This window comes from Podarcis bocagei (genome assembly GCF_964188305.1).
Source record: "Podarcis bocagei genome assembly, chromosome: 10".
NCBI classification, from domain to species: domain Eukaryota; kingdom Metazoa; phylum Chordata; class Lepidosauria; order Squamata; family Lacertidae; genus Podarcis; species Podarcis bocagei.
The window spans coordinates 49,081,388-49,104,764 of NC_138135.1; the positions used below are offsets into that span (position 1 = coordinate 49,081,388).

The following is a 23,377-nucleotide window of genomic DNA, read 5'->3' on the forward strand; positions in this document are numbered from 1 at the left end:
AGCTACTCTCTGAAAACTAGAGAAGAGACCCTCTTAAGAATATTAGGGGGGTGGGCAGGGAAAGGACTAGACCAGGGCTCAGCAACCCGCGGCTCCGGAGCCGCATGTGGCTCTTTTACACCTTTGCCGTGGCTCTGGGGCGGATACTAGCGAGGGGAGGAGGCACATTGTGTGCCCCGACACTCCCCACTGTTTTAAATGTTGCAATGGTTTTGCGGCTCCCAGTTTTTTTTTCTTCGGTCCAAGTGGCTCTTTTTGTCTTAAAAGTTGCAGACCCCTGGACTAGACCATGTGAAAAATGAACATAATCTTTTAGCTGCAGTTCATTCATTTTCAGCTTTGTTACGAAAAAGCGCACCTAGACATTCCATTGTTGCGCCCATAACCTAGGATTAAGGTGCCATTTAGCTCCTGGCTTTCATATCTCAGTGTCTAATACTGAACGCAATGCATATCACCCAACAACTTTGTTATGTTTGCATGGTGTTCACTTATGATTACATACAAATGTGACTGTGCCTGATAATATGAGATGACAATGTCATACTGTCAAAGTGCAGAAGCGAAAGTTTGTATAGAGTCAGAAATGCTCTGTTCACAGCACAAGTCTGCAAGCTGTTACATATTTTGTTAAGGATTACATTAAACATTTGCAAGATAGTTGGAATTGTGAATTTGGTTTGTTTAGCCTGGTAAAGAGGAGACCGAGATGAGATATGATAGTCAGCTTCAAATATATAAAGGGCTGCCACATGGAGGGTAGAGTAAGCTTGTTTTCTCCTGTTCTGGAGGCTAGAACCTGAACCAATGGATCCGAATTACAAGAAAGGAGATTCCTACTAAACATCAGGAAGAACTTTCTGACAGTAGAGATGTTTGACAGTCGAATAGACTCCCATGAGAGGTGGAGGACTCTCCTTCTTTCAAAGTTTTTAAGTAGAGATCTGTCAGGGATGGTTTTTTGATATTGCAGGAAGTTGGACTGGCTGACCCTTAAAGTCCCTTCCAAGTCTATAATTCTATGATTCTGTGATTCCATACTATATAGAGGAAAGCATGATGTGAGGATGTGGCTTGTAAAAGACAGAGGAAGCAACTGACAGAACTCAGGCTGCAAGGTTCCCTTTCATGAATAGTATCTTAGAATCTTAGAACTGTAGAATTGGAAGGGACCAGAAAGGTAATCTACTCCAACTCCCTGCAGTGCAGGAATCTTTTGAACCTATGGCTTGAACCCATGACTGAAGTTAAGAGTCTCATGCTCTACCAACTGAGCTATCGTACAGAGAAGCATTTTTTCCTAAATGTGATCAAGGTATTCCTTTAAACAAACAAACAAAAAAGGCTGTGTTGGAAATGACTGAGACTGATTAAGCATACTAAATCTGTGTCTTCTATTGTTCACAGAAAATCCTAAATAACAATTGCAACAGAAAAACTCTCCTAAGAAAATTAGTCTCTTTGTGTTCATACAGCTGTCAGACTGCTGGTTTTAAAGCTTTGATACTACAATTTCTTGAAGTTGAAGGTATTTGATTGCAAGTGGTCAACATACTTAAATATTTAAAATGCCAGTCATGAAATACATGACATACACACTTTAAAATACATACTGATCTTTTCTGATGATAAAAGCAAGAATTCTTAAGTTTTGCTTCAGAATCTGTGACTAACATTTCTAACAAACTACAAGCAGCTACTTTTTCATTATTTAAACCAAAGGTTTTCTGCGGGGTGTTGCGCATAGCTTCAGCGCTGAATACAAACAATAAGCTCAGCAGAAGTCTTTGAACTCTGGTCTTTGATCTCTCTGAACTCTTGTCCAGGGGACTTTCTATCTCAAGGAATTTCACTTGGCTTCTTTTTATCACATTACTCCTTTATTATTATAATGAGCTCATTAACATTTTGAAAATCCACAATGAACTTTTGTCTGGGTTGTGAAATCTTCCCTGTGCATATGCACACATCAGAAGAATTTATTGCATTTTTCTGTTTCTAAGAGAAAGTTTCTGGTTCCTTTGTCCTATCCTCACTGGACTCATGAATAAACAGAAGACTTACAAGCTGCAGCACCAATAGGGAAGCAACTGGAGCAATGTCCAGGGCCCTTCCAGTGTCCAGACAAGCAGAATTCACAGCAAGGGTGAGGGGAGAGGCAAGGTCACAGCAGTCCATGACCAGGTTTGTCATAGGCAGGCAATCCAGTAGCAGACAGGGCACGGAATTGGTACATAGACATGGTGCTAGCAGCTCTTCCATCCCATCACTTGGGCTTTTGAGTAGGAGCTGCTGGAACTACACTCCCACCTCAGCTGCTGGAACTACACTCCCACCTCAGCTGACTTCCCAGAGGTCTACTTGAGAAGAGGGCCTTCATCTCAAGGAGACCTTTACTCCAGTTGTCTTCTTGCCCCATTTCAGGCACTTCTCCAGATGGGCCCTCAGACTTTACCCATTCGGCCTCAATGTCAGAACCTGATTTCACCCAGGATGTGAACAGCTCCTCCTGAAGATCTTGGCCACTCATCCCCAAGTGGAACCTTTTGAGGACACCCTCAGCTTGTATATGAAATCCCCCCTTCCATGGCTGATAGAATTACAAATAGGCATGGCTCAGTAATAAAGAGTTTTATTGGGATCAGATTTTGTGGAATGTGTTTGTTTCTCGCTTGTTGCACACACCCCTTTTCTTCACATTCAGACTGTGATAAACATTTGCCATTGGAAAAGCAATCTGATTCTTTCCCCAGATTGGACATCCATTTCCATTTACCATGGCACTTTTGAACTTGACCAAGCGTTTAAGAACATCCCGGTGTGAGCAACATATCCAAGGCTTTGAAAACACACCGCCTTGGTGAATTCCTTAGCAAGGGATTCCTTTGAAGAATGGTTGTTTTCAACATAAAAACATTGTGATGCTATGTATCCTCAGAAACCCAAATATTGGCAGCATATGGGAGTCACACTACGACAGAAACTGGCTCAACAGAGTGGAAAACAAAGTCATGGTAGATGGCATTTTACTTGTCTACAACAATGAAGACCCAAAACAGCCTGTTGATTATAACATCTCACAAAGTTGGGAGAACGTTCAGACCTGGTAACAACTACTACAACTACTACTACTACTTATTTGTACCCCACCATCTGACTTTCTTTTAGACATGTTGACAGTTGTTGAATTTCTTGATCTAATTTTTGTTCTGTTCATTTGGAAAACATAAACAGAAAGAAACCAAAGACGGTGAATTAACAAGGTCAAACTGCTTAATTGTTGCTTGCTTTACTGCGTTTTTATTTTTATTTTATTTATTTACTTTGTTGATGGAGGATATTGAGGTAAATGTTTTAGAAATAAGAAGGAATATCACTGGCATGTCTCTTACTTCAGTGACTTAAGCATTTATGATGTTGATGCCATGGAGAAATGATGGATGGCTTTAATCTAGTTGAAGGAGAAAATGGACCAGAGTCTTGTTTTCTTATTATAGCCCACAGAATTTTTATTCAAAAGTTGCAGGGCTGGTGGATTTTTGCACATCAGCATTAAGTGCTAGGTATTTTTTCTTTTCCTTCTGCTGCAGCTTAAAAAAAAGAAATTGTAATTTGTGCTTAAAGGTCACAAACAGATGAGTTGTTTTTAACTACTTGCGTTAATTGTCTTTGTATAATATAAGCATAGTGAAGTGAATCTAACTTTCTGTAATGCTTTCACACAAAATGTCAACTTCAAAATTAAATGCTCTGGTGTTAATTACCATCACAGGAGTTACCATGTTGAATGAGAAAATTTCTTTGGATGTGTAAATAATAATAAAAACAGTACAAAGTAATGGGGTGTGGAAAATAATATCATAGAAAGCAGGAAAGGAAGGATTAAGTGGGTCAAACATTGCAAAGATAAAATATTTGGAAAGTGTTGCCAGCACACTCAAGGGAAGTCAGGAGACAGGATATCAATAAACTAACGGTTATTTTGCAAATTAACACAACCAAGATTTACTCCTTCCAAATGCGTTTGCGGAATGGTGTATCTTCAGCTACCTCCCCAAAATGAGATCAGTGTTTATGCCAGGTACACCTACAGGGGTAGTTCATTCAGAGATAGACACTGTCACAAAGAGGTAGTAAGAGATCAATCTCTTAGACTCTAAGTCTGATGACAGTCTACCCTAAGTTGCACAGAAAGTTGAAGCTAAATGTTGGCACCACCACCATCAATTTAAAACTAGGCAACATCTATCACAGCATCTTAACAGTTGCTAAAACAGGCAGGGAAATCATTCAAGTGGTTGAGGGGGTGAGTTTGGGGAGCAGTGCTCTAGACACATTGACTTTCATGGTTTAATAAAGCTGGTGGTAAGAACTCTAGATAACATAGTTTATATATGAGCAAGGACAAGAACTTACCATATTTAGCTGCTTCGTATATACCAGGTTCTTTTTTCTGTATGGAAAAAAAACTTCCATATAGGAAATAATATGCAACTCAACGTGTGATGATTGCTTGCGTGCGTGCGTGTTTGCTGCTGAGATTAGCCAGGGATTCCAAATGCATGTATGCAAAGGAAAGCAAGGCAATCCTAGGGTTTGTGCCTGAAAGCATTTATTTGGAGGTGTCAAATGTGAGAGGAGATAAACCAAGCTGAGAAAACATGATATGTATATGCTTCAAAGCTACCACTTAACGTTCCAAGCTCCAAAATGTTACGGCTATTGTCAGTAATCATCTCTTGACAGGTTTCAGTTGTTGATGACACGCTGACATAACGAACTATGTATAAATTGGTACTATGCAGATCCAATTTGCATCGTAGGCAAGTGAATAGAGGGGGAAATGAAATTGTCATGATAATGTTATTTATTACTTCTAAATGACAAAATGTTGAGTTCTGAAGTTGTATATTTACCCATATCAGGGGTCACCATCCTTTTCTGGGCCAATGAGCACATTTGGAATTTTTGAGAAAGTGCCTTCCATGTTAGTCAGAAAGTGGTAGCTGTGGGGGTGTGACAAAACGCAAAACTGCAGCTGTGGGGGCCTCGCATAACACAAATTGCATATCCCATGTAAAAGAGAAAGGGTGTGCCTCCTACCCTGAGTATAAATAAAAGCAACCACCTCTGTACTTGCTCACAGAGAAAAGCTCTCTGCACCACTCCTCTGTTCAGACATGAATAAAAGGGAATGTCCATTCCTATCCAGAGCAATGGTTCATGGTGGCTTTATTCGTTTTTAATGCCAGTCTTTATCTGAAAGGGTGTCATATTTGAAGGTGGCATTTCTACTGTTTAATGAGAACATGGTTGCAGGTGTGTGTGTACACACACACACACACACACACACACACACAAAACAAAAGCATTTTAGAATGGTCCTCTTCAGGAAGTAGCTAGGGAGATATTTTGCTTTTCGTCAAATCATACGTTTAGAATAGTCTTGTAACCTGCTGGAGGAATGAGCCACCTATTATAATGATCTAGTGGTCTTTATTATTTTCTGACCCAGCATTATTTCTCTCTCACACAGCCCACATTGTGGCGTCCAAAAATGTTAAGAGGCCACATACTTGTGTGTTCATACTTGGCCTTTATGCCTGGCTGGTATTACTGGTGTAGACAAGACCTTTAACTGTCTTTCTGAATTAATCATTTTATTAGCTCTGAACTTTAGCATTGTGCATATGCTCCTGAGAGTAGTCCCTACCAGGTGGCCCATGTAATTTCTATAAATATTGCTCATCTACTTAACATTCTACATGGGCAGAATTGTCATATGCACTAAACACTGAGCAACTCTAATGCGCTCCATATTAATATGATATTGCTTGTGGATGATTGTGGATGAGTGACCCTAAAGAAAGAACAATAAATTGTTACGGAATAATATTAATATATTCCATATACCTTTGGAAACAGCCTCATCAATATATATTTTTTTAATTTAATACTCTAAAAGATACAGAAAAATTCTAGTAGTCTATAGCAACAAGAATATTCATGATGATTTGGCATCTTGGAGGCAAACTTATTTTATTGTGCATTGAGCTCTCATAGGCAACAGCCTACTTCATCAAACGTATGAAGTGGAAAATCGAGAAAGTGGTGTTTTTTTTAATAGAATGGGATGGTAATCTGAACAAATCTGAACATTTAAATGTCAATTCTCATCTTACATTGTACAGAAAACCTTTTCACAGAATTAAAGTTAAATAAAGTGTGACAGTTGATCAAGATTAATCACTAGCTATAACCAGAAAACAGCTTTGTCTTCTAATACAATAAAATTTAACTCAGAGAGAAACACAGATGTTCCCCTTTTAAAACAAAGTGAAATGAAACATCAGATCATTTCATATATAGTTGAAAGTCTGAACCATGGCATACAGATAAGTGATTTGTATTTCGTTTGAAGGTTGCAGTGACCTTTTCAAGCTCCTAAAAGAAACTATTGTTTAGTTCTTTTGTATTTCTGCTAGTGTGCATCCTGTTGAACCTTCTTTCAGACTCCACAAAAGAGCTAGTAATGTAACAGGTTTAACAGGGTTGTATACAGCTTCAGACACAGGTTTGCCGTGAGAGTCCTAGTCTAGTGAAAAAGAGGATGGGGAGAGTCTGGGCTGCACTTAAAGGACAGTAAACACAGTGCCTGGAAGCAACTCAAGTGAAACAGAGATTTCAGCTTTTATTTATTGGATATATAAGGCTAACATACTCACTTTGAGGATTTTTGCTGTGTGTTTCATAATCTTGTGATACTTTAAGACTGTCTTCCAAAATGTGGTGCCACTAGATGTTGCTGAACATTAACTCTCATTAGTCTCGGCCAGCATGGCTAATGGACAGGGGTGATGAGAGCTGTAGTTCAACACCTGGAGGTCACCATCTTGGAATATGTTTATTTGAAGCATAAACTCTCAAGCTGCTCAGATTTTCATTTGCTAATATTCTAGCTTTCCTTATTTCGGAGAGAAGTAAATACTTACAAAAGGTTTTTAATATTGCGGAATTTGCCCATGGCCATGGGATAAGGCAAGGTCACACACAAGTACACACATAAGTATAAACTGATGTTTAATAATTTGCAATAATGGAAGGCAAACTTCCTTGGTGCCACTAAGTCCCAACATTTCCTCAGCACTATAGAAGCTGCTATACCGTCTGATCTAGGAATGGGGAACCTGAGGAGTGTCATTCCCATCATCCCTGACCACTGGCCTTGCTTACTGGGACTGATGGGAGTTGGAGTCCTCCAGATGTAATTGGACTTTTGATTCACCATCCCTGGTCTACTCCAAGGTCTTGGACAAAAGATTTCTCCTACCTGTTATCGACACTGCTTTCAACTAGAGGAGATCTTCTGCATGTTTTATTTGTTAGGTTGTTGTGTTTTGTTTTTTGTTTTTTGCATAGTGTGGTCCTATACCTTTTTGCTGCTCGTCCCTTTAGAGCTACAGTTGCATATCTCAAACACAAATGAGTAAAGGAGGGTGAAGATTCAAACGCATGGTGTTCCAAAGATGTATTTGGTTCATGTGGCCATATAATACAAAGGGATATCTTGTTATAAAGTTGGCAATGAGCTGAAGGTTGCCAACTGATATGTATTGTATACCTTTTTTTCCTCTTTTTCGTTGTAAGTCGCTTAGAGACCTTTGGGTGATGAGTGACTAATAAGTCTAATAAATGAAATGAAAATGAAAAACTGAACTCAACACAGTCAAAGAGCTACATGTTGATCTGTGCTATGAACTGATTGAAAAGGCAAGTAGCTTAGATACATCAACTAGGGTTGAATTATTCATCATCCTCTGAATGTCAAGTCAGGAATTAGGTGGGCTGCATTTACAGTAAACAAACAGCAACACCACAATGATGTGCTGACCATGCACTTCTGTGAGTAGCTTACATAGAGCTATCCAGAATGCTTTAGATCTTTAACACTACAGAGGAGTGATTTAGTCTAAATCATGACTGCAAGGATAATTGCGAGCCCAGGCACGGGACAGCCCCACCCCCAAAAGACATAGGACATCAATATTGGGTTAAAATAGGTCACTCTTTTCCATTACAGATTGAACAAATTAGGCTTGGGCAAAGGCGTTAGGTATGTATGCAGAATCAACTAGTCCACCTGCAGGGTTAACTCTGGATTAATGGTCACTCTGTGACATATATGAAATCAGGACAATCCTATCAGGATTGCCATTTGGTGGCTCATCAGCTCCTGTGTAGACTTCCAGACAGAGACACCACCTCCTGGACCCCTTTAGTGGGGTACCCAATTGACTAATGATCCAACCCAGTGCCTTAACCACCAAGAAGTTTGCTATGACCACCAAGAACAATTGCTATGAGGCAGGCAAGAACCCCCAGGCACAGCCTGAATTAATAAGAAATAAGCAGACCTGACTGAAGACTGAAGACCTGAGCAGCCAGCCCACTACCACAGCCACGCTGTCCTGGGCGCCCCTGGCCATCAAATGAACATAGCAGGTAGTTAATTCTTTGTTGCCAAAGCAAGAATTTCCAGTAGATCCTATGGGGCTCCAAATACACACATGCACACATGTTATAGCATCTAGGCAGCTGTTCCCAGGTTGGTGCCCTTTGGTGCAGCTGCAGCAACATGTGAAGCTGCACCCCTTCTCTGATGTGCAACCAGAGACTTCTCCAGCCTCTGCTTCTGCCTCTGATTCTGGACTGCCCCCTGCTACAGACTTCCTGCTCACTAAATCCTGTTATCTCTTCAGCTTCTGACACCTCCTCCTCCCATCTGCTCCCTCTTCACCCTATGACCCCTCATCGTCATCCCACCACCAATCCCTTGGCTCTGAGCCTTCTTCCTTTGGGGGTTCCTCAGCTGGCGCCTCCCACCACTCGTCTGCATCCAGCCAGTCCATGACAAGTACACAGTACCATTGTCCATGACAATTATAATGTAAATGTAGGGCAGGAGGAATTCTATAGAAAGACTTTGTGACTGTATACTATAGAAACCTCCTTATAATGACAGAAATACATAAAAACCAATTATAGAGAGAAATTATCAAGGAGATGTGCAAACAAACATAACAATGAAATATAAGCAGTATAGTGAATTCCAAAATTCACCTTTCATGGTGTAGTATGGAAAATTCAATGTAAATGACACAACTAAAATGGTTAGAAGTCCATTAATTTTAATATTGGTTCAGACACAGCATATGCATTGTACTCTAATGGACAATTCTTGCATGTGTAGGACTAGCTAATAATACATTAAACCAAGCTTTTTCAATATATTTTCTTCTATGATTTAAAAGGAAACCCAAAATTGTAGTTAGCATTTGCCCAAGGCCTTAAGAACTTGCATTCTGAGACACACAGCAAAATATTACCTTCATTTCTGTTTAAATTAAAACTATAAAACAAGTAACTGTGAACCTTTAAAATATTTTTCATAAAGAAATGATCTAAGAATTTTGCACATAGCAATCGGCACGGTGGAGCTGCTACAGGGAATGTTGCAGATTACTTTCAGATGAAGCCTTAATAATGATTTAAATAATTCACAGTGTCATGAAGAAGCTAAATGCTTTGTGATGAGAAAGAGTTTTATGGGTTTTATAAGACAGAATGTAATCATGTTGTGTACACTTAAGTTCTCATATACAGAATTGATAAAAGTTCTCTTTGCGTTTTGAATTTTGAGTTTCTTAGCATTCTCATATCCATGTGTTTGTACGTGTACACATCTTTGCTCTTCTAGAAAAAATAATTCTCAAGAAAACAACAATTTTACATCTCAATTGCTAATCTCAAGGCCTTGTAAATCCCTTGAATACATAAATTAATTAAAAGGAGTGAGACCCTTTAATGAAAATAAACTTGTCATATTTCCATATGCATTAGCGTTAATCATCTAACCAAAAATGACTGGATAATATGTAGCTTCTGTCCTTATGGATATCAGCAAAGGAGTGAACTGATAAATTACATTGGATACCATATTAGATGTTTACAAAACTTAGGTTTTGATATCTTCTTTAAATGTAATTTTTGACTGCTCTACAGCTTTTAGAATTCCTCCTGCTCCTCCACTCACTGTTTCAGAATCCTAAGGCCTGAGAGCTCCAGCCATTAGCTAAGTATCACGAACTTTCTGACCACTGAGATGAAGGTATCATTTATAGGATGATAAGCACTTGTGCTCTGTGGAAACCTGATTTCCTTCCTGGAGAGGAAACAGAATACTGAAGAGTGCCCCCCTTACTCCTGTGTAGAATCATAATATTGGAGGTCTTTATTCCCCTGATTCATTAGAATCAAGGTTGAGAACTCTGGGACTGACCTTTTTTGTGTCACGTTGATTTAAATGAGAGTTATTCCTCAAATGGAGGTTCTGTAATTTATCCCTAGATGAACCAGAAGTGGAGAAAATTAATATGCATAAGTTGGATCTTCCAGTTAACAAGTAGTATTGGGGGGGGGGATGCAAAAGATTGTCTGCAATCAATGTTTTAACAAAAACGAAGAGGAAGTAAGGAAATATTCATCATTAGACCAATGAATGTTAAAATTCCAGGTAGTGAGTTTCCTTAGTTTCTAGAACACTTCTTACAAACCTCAACTGGCTCGAAGAGAGTTCTGTGTGGTAGAGTAACTGAGTGGCAACTGAGGATCCCTGTCATGTACCTTGCATTTCACTAATAACATATAAATAAAAGGTTTGTGAAAACAACTTATTGGAGACATTGCAATTGTCTGTTTAAGGATTCATTAACCTTTGTTTCATGTTGCATGTGGCTTCATAGATGGCAGGTGGAAGGTGAAGCTCCCAAAGGCTTGAATGTAAGGGTGGTGGGTAGGTGGGTGTTGGTGTTGTATGTAAAGATTCAGCTGTAATAGAGCAAGCTACAATATAAATTATGTCCTTGCCAAATTAAGGATACCCATGGGCATTCTGAAATAGGCATTTGCATATTGAAAAATGAAGGTGGTTGTTGTAATATTTTAAACAGACTTCGATTGCACTTTGTTGAAACAGGCCAAATTTACATTCCAGTCCTGAACATATATACATTAATCCAATGTCTGCTTGTAGAAGCAAGAGAGCAAAAAGAACTAAAACGTTTCCCCTCAGAAGTGGCCATGTTGCGGATGCTGAAATCCAGAAATGGTTGTAAGAGCCAAGAATCTTCTCCCTCCCCACCTTTGAACTGGTTCTTTATCTCTTTATAGACTTATTGAGGAAGTCCTTGAGTAATTAAAGACCAATGCTTCAATTCATGTACATACTTTAGTCCCCATGTTTTACTGTTGCATGATCTAGGATTTAGCTGTGGTCTAAACCACAGAGCCTAGGGCTTACCAATCAGAAGGTCGGCGGCTTGAAGCCCCACACCGGAGTGAGCTCCCGTTGTTCGGTCCCAGCTCCTGCCCACCTAGCAGTTCAAAAGCATGTCAAAGTGCAAGTAGATAGATACCTTCCGGCGGGAAGGTAAACGGCGTTTCCATGTGCTGCTCTGGTTCACCAGAAGCGGCTTAGTCATGCTGGCCACATGACCCGGAAGCTGTTTGCAGACAAACGCCGGCTCCCTGAGCCTATACAGTGGTACCTCGGGTTAAGTACTTAATTTGTTCCGGAGGTTTGTTCTTAACCTGAAACTGTTCTTAACCTGAAGCACCACTTTAGCTAATGGGGCCTCCCACTGCTGCCACGCCGCCAGAGCACAATTTCTGTTCTCATCCTGAAGCAAAGTTCTTAACCCGAGGTACTATTTCTGGGTTAGCGAAGTCTGTAACCTGAAGCGTATGTAACCTGAAGAGTATGTAACCCGAGGTACCACTGTAAAGCAAGATGAGCACGCAACCCCAGAGTCATCCGCGACTGGACCTAACAGTCAGGGGTACCTTTACTTTTACCTTTAAGCTTTGAATTGTATGTATTTCATACTTTAGATATGACACTGGAAAAAATGAGAGAATAAATATTGCATGATGAGAATCTGATGGTGAAAAAAGCTGTTTGCCATGATTTACTTTCTTGCATGCTTTCCTCCATGGAGTCATTTTAGACAAATTGAGGCAGAAAATCATTTTGGAAGGTGCGCAGTCCTAGGCATGTATACTCAGAAGCAAATCCTATTTGAGTTCTTTATCCCTAGAAAGTGTGTTAACAACTGCAGTTGAATCAATGCTAGCAAAAAATGGCATAAACTGGAATTATTAATTTGGACAACATATGTTCTTTGGTTGGGGGCATTTCACCTTTCTGCCCCATCCCAATCATCAACGGATCAGCAATTCTTGAAACAGTGATAGAGGAAGAAATCAATAAGAAACATAAAGGTTAGTAACAAACAACGCCCCCCCCCCATCTTCATTATCATTTGGATTTCACAGTAGAGAAATCAGAGGATAGATAATACAAACAAGCCATTATAGTAGTCAAAATTATTTTATTTATGTGATTTGAATCCACTTTAATTTTCTTCATTCTCTTCATCTGGGAATAGATAATGCCTTCTGTGGGCTTAAATTCTGGTTACAACCACATATGTCTTCAAGCTGCATGGCCAAAGTGGGAAGTTATTGGAAACTCTGTAGAGGCACATTTTAAGATGCCTATCTGAGATAGAATGCCTATTTTTCTGTAATTTTCCTGCACGGTGGAGATAGAAGTGCTACATAAGGCTACATTTTGTGTCATCTAAATTATTTTCAGCAAATCAGAGCCACTGAAAAGATCAGCTGTGCTACATATGTTCCCATTTTTCAGTGAAATAAGTCATAAAATGCCAAAGCACCTCACCTTTTCTTATAATCACACAGCTATATAACAGTTGTTATCTGACAATTTATCTCACTTATTAATCTCCTTTATAATTTAAAAACTTCTCTCTCTCTCTCTCTCTCTCTCTCACACACACACACACACACACACACACACCCCTAGATGTTCAGGGCAGTTTTTTTTTTCATTTTTGTGGATATTAATTAGCAGATAATGGAGGCTTTTATATTTGAATGAAGGAAAGAATGCTATTCTTTTGCTCCTTTCTGGATTGCCTCAATTTCTGAAACAGAAATTGCAAACCTGCCCCTGTTAGAACAACTCCGATGTCTGCAGTTGGTGACTTCAGTAGTCCTCCACTTAGGTTGCCTTCATTGCTTGTATTTCGGGTTATTATCTATAACTGTCAGCGTGCAGAGAAAAATTATCCTACCAGAGCAGGAAAGGGTTTTTGCCAGTAGGAGACTTCCTCTGTCATTTCATAAAAATAGTTGGGCGGGGGGATGTTGTATATTGCTAACACATCCCAAAACCTTCCTTGGTATCTGAGGGTCCTTAAATAGTGTGTGTGCATGATTTATAAAGCAGCTTAAGCTGAAGGGAGGGACTGTGTCCTACAACATTTCCTTCAATAAACCTAATCAAAGTTGCTGCTGCTCACCATTGTGGGGCAGGGGCAGGTATAATATTCAGGAATAAACTGAAGCAGGGAACTGAGGAAGCCTCTCTTGGACTGAGAGTTGAATATCCAGCAGCTGCCCTTGCTCCATTCCCAGATGCCTCCACCATTGTTTCATACTGCTGTTGCTTGATTGAGCCTAAGCAATGAGAATTCGCCTGTCTGTACCCCATTATGCATGTGTGTACGTAGTTTGTAACACAAACTCTTTAGATTTCATCTTAAAGTGTCTTTCCATTATCACGGTGACTCCTGTGGAAGAGAAAAGCGTGAAAATGTCTTCATAGCAATACTTGCTTGCAGTTTGTTCTTCTTTATTGCAGTACGGTGTGCTTTTCCCCCAATTACTGTACTCACGGAGGTGTTTGATTGCACTGACAAGGAAAAGCAGGATATGCATTTGTGCTTAGCAAGTAGACTGACAATGCTGACTGCTGTCAATAAGTTTTCAGGGGTATAAATGCCCTTTTTTTACAGACCCAAGTCATAGTGCTTAGCGTAGCAACAAATGTTGCTAGAACACATTTGCACAAAGCACATGGAGGGTGAGTAAATGGGCCTTGGGTGGGGCAGGTGGGGGTAGCATGAAGGAGAGAGAATTTTAATTTTTCCCTCACCTGCATGTGTTGAATAGGCTTTGAACAGACCGTGTGTGTGTGCGCACATCCGCGCTCATAAAAACTCTGCATATGGGGACCATGTAAAAAGGAGGGCCCATAACAGCATTGACAAGACTACATCTGCAGGGTGGCTTTACACAGTACAGTGGTACCTCAGGTTAAGAACTTAATTCATCCTGGAGGTCTGTTCTTAACCTGAAACTGTTCTTAACCTGAAGCACCACTTTAGCTAATGGGGCCTCCTGCTGCCGCTGCGCTGCTGGAGCACGATTTCTGTTCTCATCCTGAAGCAAAGTTCTTAACCCAAGGTACTATTTCTGGGTTATCGGAGTCTGTAACCTGAAGTGTATGTGACCCGAGGTACCACTGTATACTGAATATGCTTTTGGTTAGGCGTTACTTGGGACTTTTTTTACCTATCTCTCTGCTGATTCTGCCATGTTCTGTCTCGTTCATTGATTCTGTCTCCTGGTTTGTTCTTCAGTTGTGTCTTCAAGTTGCCATTTGATCCCAATTTGCCTTTGGGTCATGATTTCAGGCTTGCTCGTGTTTTCATTTGGTTTTGACTTAGTTGTTGATCCTGACCGCTGGTTCATCCCATGGATTCTGGTTCCCAGCTCCTGACTCAGCTGAGATATCTACCAAGCCCTGACACTCTTCAATTATTTCTGATTATAATCTTTAACTCCCATAGTGTATTTATACACCAGCTTTTCTCAGCCTTGGGTCCCTGGATGTTGTTGGACTACAACTCCCATCATTCCTAGCCAGGGTGGCCAGTAGTTGGGGGTGATGGGAGTTGTAGTTCAGGGACATCTGGGGCGGGGACTGCCATTTGCTCATTCTGCAGAGTATGAGAGGGGCTCCTTCTGGGGTCTCGGACCAGCTGATGCCTTCCTTTTCCTCTCTGCACATTCCATTTATATGTCTGGAAAATGAGTGAACATAATTACTGCCAGATTGGTGCTGCCAAGTATGGAAAAAGGTCACACAGGAAGGTTTTATTGGTGACTGCTTCACAGTTAAGAAAATGTTGCTGGTATACCAAAGCCTGAGGAGGAATTCACGTGACATTCTTAGTGGATATCCATTATATTAGTGGTATTCAATTTTACCCCTCAGTGTGTGAAATGGAAATCGTTTTATTAGTCACAGTTCACCACGGTACATTTTTTATGATAGATGGAGTGAAATAAAGATCTGTATCTATCTTACAGAGCTCAAGTAAATACATATTAAAGCCATAACATGTATCAATTAAAACTGTAATTTGCAGCAGTATCATTTAGAAGCAATATGCAAGTTTTTGTTAGCTGATTTACTACCTCTAATGTTTTAAATATGTTAAATACATTAAAATACAATATTTTGCTTTTGTTAGCATTAAAATGCTGCCAAGTGCTCTGAATCTATTGAGTCAGTTGGGCTATAATTTCAAATAAATACCAGCTTGGATCCACAGGTGTATTGCACCAACAGAAAAGCATTTTTACTCGAGCAAAGCAGCCTCCCTGAATTCTTATTATTTCTTCCCCTCTCTGCAGCCACCAATGTCATTATAGAGGGTTCCTCAACCCTCATGAGTGGTAGCTAAGGAGCTAAGAAAGTCTCATTGTGTGAGCAGAATTCCATTCACTCTTCTCAGGATCCAAATCTGAATCTCAATTAAAAGCAGCATGATTAAAGCCTAGTGTGGACTAATAATACAGGTGCAATAAGAAAAATGAAAGCAAAAATTATTGCAATGGAACAATATTTTTCTTTGCAGCTTCCTAGACCACAAAGGGCAGCTTGCCTCACAATCAATGGAAGTATTTTCTTTTATTTTTTGCCTCAGTGTATAGTCAGATGGCCATGGCTGGATAAACACTATTGCTTCTTACAACTGATAAACCTTTGTTTCTACTATCTTTTTTTATTCATACCTTGCAGTTTTTCCCTGAAGTAATTTGTGGTTTCAGTGTGATATTTTTTATTTATGGGCTATATTAATTTAGTACCTTCCTATTAAAAACACCTTCTCATGCAAAAGGTCATTGACTTCTGAGACACGTTGCTGTGGCAACAAACCTCCTGGGCTATACTATCTGCACTTTGTTCCTTATTGAATGCAGGTCAATGGCAGCGTCCTAAGCTTATTTGGTCAATAGGAAACTTTACAAGACAGACATTTCAAAGACCCTGAACCTAGATTGCAGCTTTTTGTGTGTGAATGGTCAACAAACTAGTTGCAGTGAGTCCAAATCAAAGCCTATATTCTTACACTTGCTCTTTTCAATAAACAGTTTGTCCATACACAGTCTCTCTCTCTCTCTCTCTCTCTCTCTCACACACACACACAGACATTCCCAAAGGGCACTCTAATTATATTTCCTAGAGTCTCAGAAACAGCAGCGAGAACAAGATTAGAGAGTGTATGAAGTGAATCAGTCCTTCAGTAAGTGATCAAATGATGCAAAAGACCAGATGGTATATGCAACTACCACAAGTTTCACCTTGTAGCTGTAGCATTTGGAAGCAGCTCATTCTGTTTTGAATCTGCTCTTTGACATTCTGATTCAATTTTTATTTGTGTCTGAATCTGCTTTTTTAAATCCAACACACTCTTTCACCCCATTGACTAGAATAAGGGATCTGAAAATAGTTGTATTTTCCTCTCTTGTCACATAAGTGGATGAAATTTGCAGGCAAAGAATCCTGAGTGCATTCAGGTAGCAGAATTTCAGGATGGATCATTCATGGAAGATTTAAAATGTTAGGGGTTTTTTTGTAAGTTTCTAATTTCTTGTCAGAGTGGATTGCAAATCACAGACATGACCAACCCTTATGACTGGATGAAGTTTTCCAAATAGCAGAAAAATGGGCATAGCAGTTCTCCCTCAAAGAGAAAGTTTATTATTTCGGAGTAGAAAAATAGAAATTGTTGTTTGTGGGGGGCGAAAATCGGTGTGAGAATTAGGCATGTATGCCTAGGGGCTATTGTACTAGGTAATTTTATCTTAGTTTTTTGAAAACCAGAAAAGTCAGAATTTTTTCTTTCCCCCCTTCCTTCCTCATGCAGAAGAAAACAGAGAATATGATTTTCAATTGTTTGTTAGGAAAACAAGTGGACCACCTCAGCAGTTTAAATCCACTGCTTGCACCCTGCTTTCACAGCAGTGTCACTGTGATTGGAGCTATTTTGAAAAAATAATTCCCTAAGATAAAGAGGTAAACCTGCCTGTCAAAATTAAAGTTCTCCACCTCCTCTTCTGTCAAGGTCTGGGAATTCATGAGTCAGCCTATGTTTTTTTACCTCAGAAAAGAAAAGTTGTCAGGAGGAGGGATGGGAAGATCATGCATTTAACTTCTGGAAAAATAAGGCCACAGAGCAACCCAGTAGCAAGGGGGGTCCCTGGTTACCTCAAGATGCCTTGCTAATGGCCTGATCTGACTGATGAATATGAGATCTTGACCTAAACTGCACCAATTGACCTTGTTATTTGGAGTACGTACAGAGCTGATGCACATACCTGGTACCTGGGTTCTGTTAGCTTTTCAAATACTGCAGAACTTGGTACTCCCATTTACATGATAAGTTCGATATTAGTTGGGCTGTACAGAAAATCTATTATCTAATTGAACTGTCTGCCATCTACATGGATTCTACACCAGCGATAAGATTCATCTTCAAAATATACAGCTCATTTGCAAGTAAAGATGTTGACAAAATGTGAGCTGCTAGAATTTTAACTGTTTAGCACAGTAGAGCAGGAAGCAAAGTCTTAGCTCTTAAAGAAAACATCATTGGGAAAATCTGCAAATGGTAGATAACGAGTGAGAACTCACAACAAAATGTATCTGAAGAAGTGTGCATGCACACGAAAGCTCATACCAAGAACTAACTTAGTTGGTCTTTAAGGTGCTACTGGAAAGAATTTTTTTATTTTAACAAAATGTTGCTGTATGTTACCAACCCCTGACAGGATGGCTTCTGTTCAATACATAAGCCAGCCAAAAACAAGAGCCTTGTTGTGCTGTTCAGGCTTCAGAAAATGGGGGAGGGAGGTTCAGGAAGCGGGACAGGTAAAATAAATACATCCTTTTACTTTCCCATCCACCTGAATTTCCACCAGCTTTGGCCAGTGGCCCAACTGCACCCCTATCTGGACAGAGATAGCCTAACTTCTGTTGTCTATACTGTGCTAACCTCTAGGTTAAACTACAGCAATGCGTTATACATGGGGTCTCCTCTGAAGACGGTTTGGAAAATTCAGCTGGTACAGAATTTGGCAACCAAGGTTGCTCACCAGGACAAAAAAGTTTGAGCATATTACACTGATTCTGGTCTGGATGCACTGGCTGATAATAAGTTTCCATTCCCAATTCAAAGTGCTGGCTTTAACATCATCGTCCAATGACTCTAGAGCAGGGTAGACTGCTTTTATCAATCCATCTGCTTAAATTAGAATTGATGGGATAGTCTCATTGCTAATCTCAGCTGGCAATGCCCTATTTTTGTTACACTTGCAAATAAAAAATTGAAAAAAGAAAGAAAAATGGCCCTTGGGGCTAAGTTTCATCCTAGGTATCTCAGAATGATTCTCAGTAATAGGAAGTCTCTCTTGGGCATTAAATGCGTGACTTGGGCTATAACCAGCCATTTCCTCTTTTCCTTCTCAGTGTCTTCATACATATTCCCCTGAGACACCGTCATGTCAGAGCTGCTTTTCTGCAACTTGATCCCATGTTGCTGCTGTGTGCTGCATATGAATGAGGAAAACACATGGGTCTTTCCCAACTTCTCTTTACCTGAAGTGTACAGTTATAAGTGTGTCAGATGTAGACAATGCCTTTTTTAAAAAAAGCAGTTTTGGCCCTGGTAATACATTTTATGGCATTTCAGCTGAGGGTCTAATTGGTTTAAGTTGCTATCTTATTGGGGATGGGGGCATTTTGCCTTCCGAAGTGATAGGTGATCATTCACCAAAGTTTGGTATTGAAGGGAATTATTTATTTGTTCTGAAATATGTCATCTTACGCATGTTTCATTTTAATATGCATTTAAGAATGTTTTCAGAATGAGCTTAGCCTTTGAAATAATTCAAGGTGAATAGAGAATCTGCCCACTTCATCCCATTTTGAAAGACGATCGCAGCCAGGTGTCAGATTCAGCTCTTGGGAAGACAGCCTATCACAGGGAACAGGGGAGTTCTTGGACCAGTGAGCTTTACTCATATTGAAGCTTTTACAACTACCACCTGTTTTCTGCCCCAATGTTGGGTTTTATTTTCTTTATGTACAGTATTGGTTTTAGGTCTTTTTGCGTTTTCCTAAAAGCACTACCAAAACCCCCTGACAAGTCCTATTAACCCTTTTCTGCAGCACAGAGACTGCACTTCCTGTCTATCCCCCAACCCTAAAATTATAATGAGACCAAACCAATTTATAATGAGACTCCAGCTGCAACAAAACATGTCTGTCCCATATCAGTCTCTACAGCCACAGCAGGCACTATAACTCTCCAACGGTTTGACTTTGCCCCTGAACACACACTCTTTCATTCTCTCCCAGGACAGAAGGATGCCAACCAAACAGATAAAAGAAAATCAGTATGTGTACATCAAATATTTTTGAAGGCAGGAAAGAGTTGATGCACTATAGTTGGCTAAGATATAGCTGTTAATATAGTTTTCCTGTAGTTTGTCCCCCTCATTTTCCTTCTTCCCCCAGTTTTGTTTGGGACTTGGTTATGGTGCACAGGATAAATTATTATTGGCTGAAGTCTGTCAAGTCCTAAGTTCCAGATCTACAGCAGGCTCAAGTCTTTGAAACCAGCTGCACTGAACTCACTGTGTGGTCAGGACCAATTTTGAACTAAAGAAAAAAACAGAGTGCAGCATTCTCAGGTTACTGTTCTTCATTTTACAGCACTGCTTAAATACAGGCCTGTCTTAGGTAAAAGCAATAGATTTCCCCTATAAGAATTTGGGGTATTAAACAGGATATGCTTAATCCTACACTTAAGTATTCTGTTTGATTTTTAGTGATACATTCTTAACAGGCCAACCAGCAATTTCTACTGAGTTCTTGAAGAAGACTATCTGTTATGCATTGCTCTGTTTGCTCATAACCTTATTAAATTTAGACTGCTGGCTCGATGCAGTTCCGAAGCGAAATTCTGTAGAAGATAATAAAAGCAGCTGCTATGTTTAAAATTAACAATGAGCGGTTATTAAAATAGCCAAACAGATATAACATTTGGGAGCTAAATTTACATTCATGGAGTTACATTTCACAAGCTCAGAGTATCATTTGTGAGACTACTGAACTGTACAGTGTTGCTCCATAACTTTGGTGCATTGGCATAAATAAATTGCATATGTGCCTGGAATAAGAAAAGAGGTATAGAAACCTTTTTTTAATTTTTGCTGCCAAATGTCCAGCTGCTGAGTACATAAGCTGAATTGTAAAACCTTTTCTATAGTCACAGATTCTGTTAGCTTTACTGCTAAACTCTTTGGGTGAATCCTAGGGAGTAGCAGGATTATGGCATTGTCTGACTGGAGGAACCACTTTGGACTTCTGAATCCAAGACAAATTCCTGCAAAGAGCTGAAAACACATGGATCATTACATCTGGACTTTAACGCAGATCGAGGGACTGTAAGCTAAAATACACCCTGAGAAACATAGCTTTAACAGGATTCTGGAAACGGGTCAGTTTTTAGCTGTGATGGCACTTCTTTGTGGGTTAAGCCAAGATTTCCAAATGGAGCTGAGTAAGTCCTTAACAGTTCATGCTATAATAACCATAAGCAAAATATAATGATGATGATACCATTTACTAGAATGTTCACAATTGTATTTTCCAGGTGGTTAGCACTCCTATGTTTTCATGTGGTAGATGAAAAGTGACATTTGCCAAAATAAAGTTGCCACTTTTGGAGCTTTTTTTTTAAAAAAAAGAACTTGAGAAAAAGTTAAGAAAATTTAGGGAAACTTTTCTGACATACACACACTGCTGCACATCACCCTATTCTCCAAGTGCTATGAGATTCCATGGGTTACCTAGAGTTTGGTTTCCTTTGGAATGAGAGACTGTGATGTCTTTATGATGTATGGTTTATTTATACATAGATACAACCTGAGCCTATGATGGAGGGGCCCCAATACCCCAAGAGGTTCTCGCTTATCCCATAGCCACAGTCTTAGATTCAAACAGGAATCAAGTATGGTTCTGTCTTTCTCAGCTGCCCAGCCTGCCGCCTGCCACTTCTAGCACCCTCTCAACTCTGGCCTTTGTCTTTCTAACTACCAGTGAGTTGAGGGGGGGGCACCCATTTGCTCTCTGGCACAGAGCCACTTCCTTTGTTACCTTAAAGGCCCATACTTAGAAGACAATGACCTCACCAGGAAGCTAGCCTGGATATTCCAGGAAATGAATCCTTGCTGGATGTAGGAATTAGAAGGGGGCTCAGGCATATAGCCTACACCCCACCAAACTCATAGCAATACAATAACATATGTAGAAAATTAAACTGCAGGGAAATTTAATGCTAGAAGAGTAGCAAAGTTAGTTCTATCAGCAAAAATATAGAATAGTATGTGTTTAATGTGGCGTTAAGCTTTCAGTACCCAGGATCCAAATATACTTGCTAAATGAGTTCTGCACACTCAAGGAGACTTTAGACCACAGAATAAACTGCTTTTGAACTAGATAGCGTAAGTTTGGATTATAGCAAGATTCAAGAAAAAATGTCAACAATCAATCAATCCCAGGAAATACCCAAGTCCTTGGGTGTATATAAAGTAGCTCTTTGAAGCCTGGCAATTGGCTCAAGTCTAATTCATCACATGTTGGTACATTTTGGTTCTTCCAAATAAAAGTAGAGACTGTGCTTAATTTTAATGGGAAATGGTCTGTATTTGTTTTATAAGTTGCCTTCTCTTGTGCTTATTATTTTTTCTTCCTTATGATTTGTGGAGGGCTGAAACTTGCACACCCACCGTTCATATCCAGCCTTGTACCTGTGCTTTTCCAGTCTTTTTCCTTTCTCCTTTTTCACCTGCTACTGTTAGAGAGAAGCAGCAGCAGCAGTATGTCTTCCAACATGGTTCTGGAAGAGACAAACTCCTTTCATACATGGCTGCAACATAAATGCTTTCCCCACCCTGCCAAACTTTCAAAGTAGTGCATCGTGCAATCACCTCCTAGTGCTCTGGCTTCTCCTGAGGAAGATCCATCTTCTTCCTTTTATATTCTACTCACCATCAATATGGTTCATTAGTGAAGGGCTTGTTTTATTGCTTTGCATACCAGGTTCTGGCAATTTAATCACATTTGAAATGGTATCCAGTTTTGGATTAATTAGGTGCTTAAAAATAAAGCTATTTTTGCTCCTTCATTTACTGAAGAAAAAACAACGATACACGCATCTCATTTGCATTGCATTCTGCACCGTTGTTGCTGTTCTCTGTATGTAAAGGAAACAGGCCTCGCTTGATCCTTGTAGTCTGTTCATTCAATTTTTAATTAACTTTTTATTTCCAGGTCTCAGTGGATTTCTGTTACAGTTAAGGAAACAATAAGCATTATCGCTGGGAGCTAATTGAACACCTAGAAGATTTGCTCTCAGTAATGAAATACTGTGTGGCAGTAGTGGCTACTTCGGCAAAGTATCAGGGCTTAGCTGTAGGCACCTGTTGGGGTGAAGCCTAGCACCAGGATAGAGTACACCAGGGGTCAGATCGGTATGTGTGTGAGGTATGTTTGTGTCTCGTGGTAGAACACCAGAGCCTGGAACACTGTTGTTGCCCTGGTGAACTTCTGGCATAAATAGAAAGGTTGTCTTCATGCTTTGTTGTTGTTGTTTAGTCGTTTAGTCGTGTCCGACTCTACGTGACCCCATGGATCAGAGCACGCCCGGCACTCCTGTCTTCCACTGCCTCTCGCAGTTTGGTCAAACTCATGCTGGTAGCTTCGAGAACACTGTCCAACCATCTCGTTCTCTGTCGTCTCCTTCTCCTTGTACCCTCAATCTTTCCCAACATCAGGGTCTTTTCCAGGGAGTCTTCTCTTCTCATGAGGTGGCCAAAGTATTGGAGTCTCAGCTTCAGGATCTGTTCTTCCAGTGAGCACTCAGGGCTGATTTCCTTCAGAATGGAGAGGTTTGATCTTCTTGCAGTCCATGGGACTCTCAAGAGTCTCCTCCAGCACCATAATTCAAAAGCATCAATTCTTCGGCGATCAGCCTTCTTTATGGTCCAGCTCTCACTTCCGTACATCACTACTGGGAAAACCAGTAGTGTCCAG

General features: G+C 40.0%; 1 protein-coding gene across 20 annotated transcripts in view; it reads left to right on the forward strand.

The window, feature by feature from the left end:
* Nucleotides 1-23,377, forward strand: part of GRIP1 (glutamate receptor interacting protein 1) — a 346,924-nt gene that overhangs the window by 213,620 nt on the left and 109,927 nt on the right. Inside the window, exon 1 of one of the 20 annotated variants that reach the window (XM_081211466.1) lies at nucleotides 20,819-20,843. The exons of the other annotated variants lie outside the window; for them this stretch is intronic. Coding sequence (XP_081067592.1) covers nucleotides 20,834-20,843 — 10 coding nt within the window. The 5' untranslated portion in view covers nucleotides 20,819-20,833. Of the gene's footprint in view, nucleotides 1-20,818; nucleotides 20,844-23,377 lie in introns of those variants that run through there. 20 annotated transcript variants of the gene reach the window in all.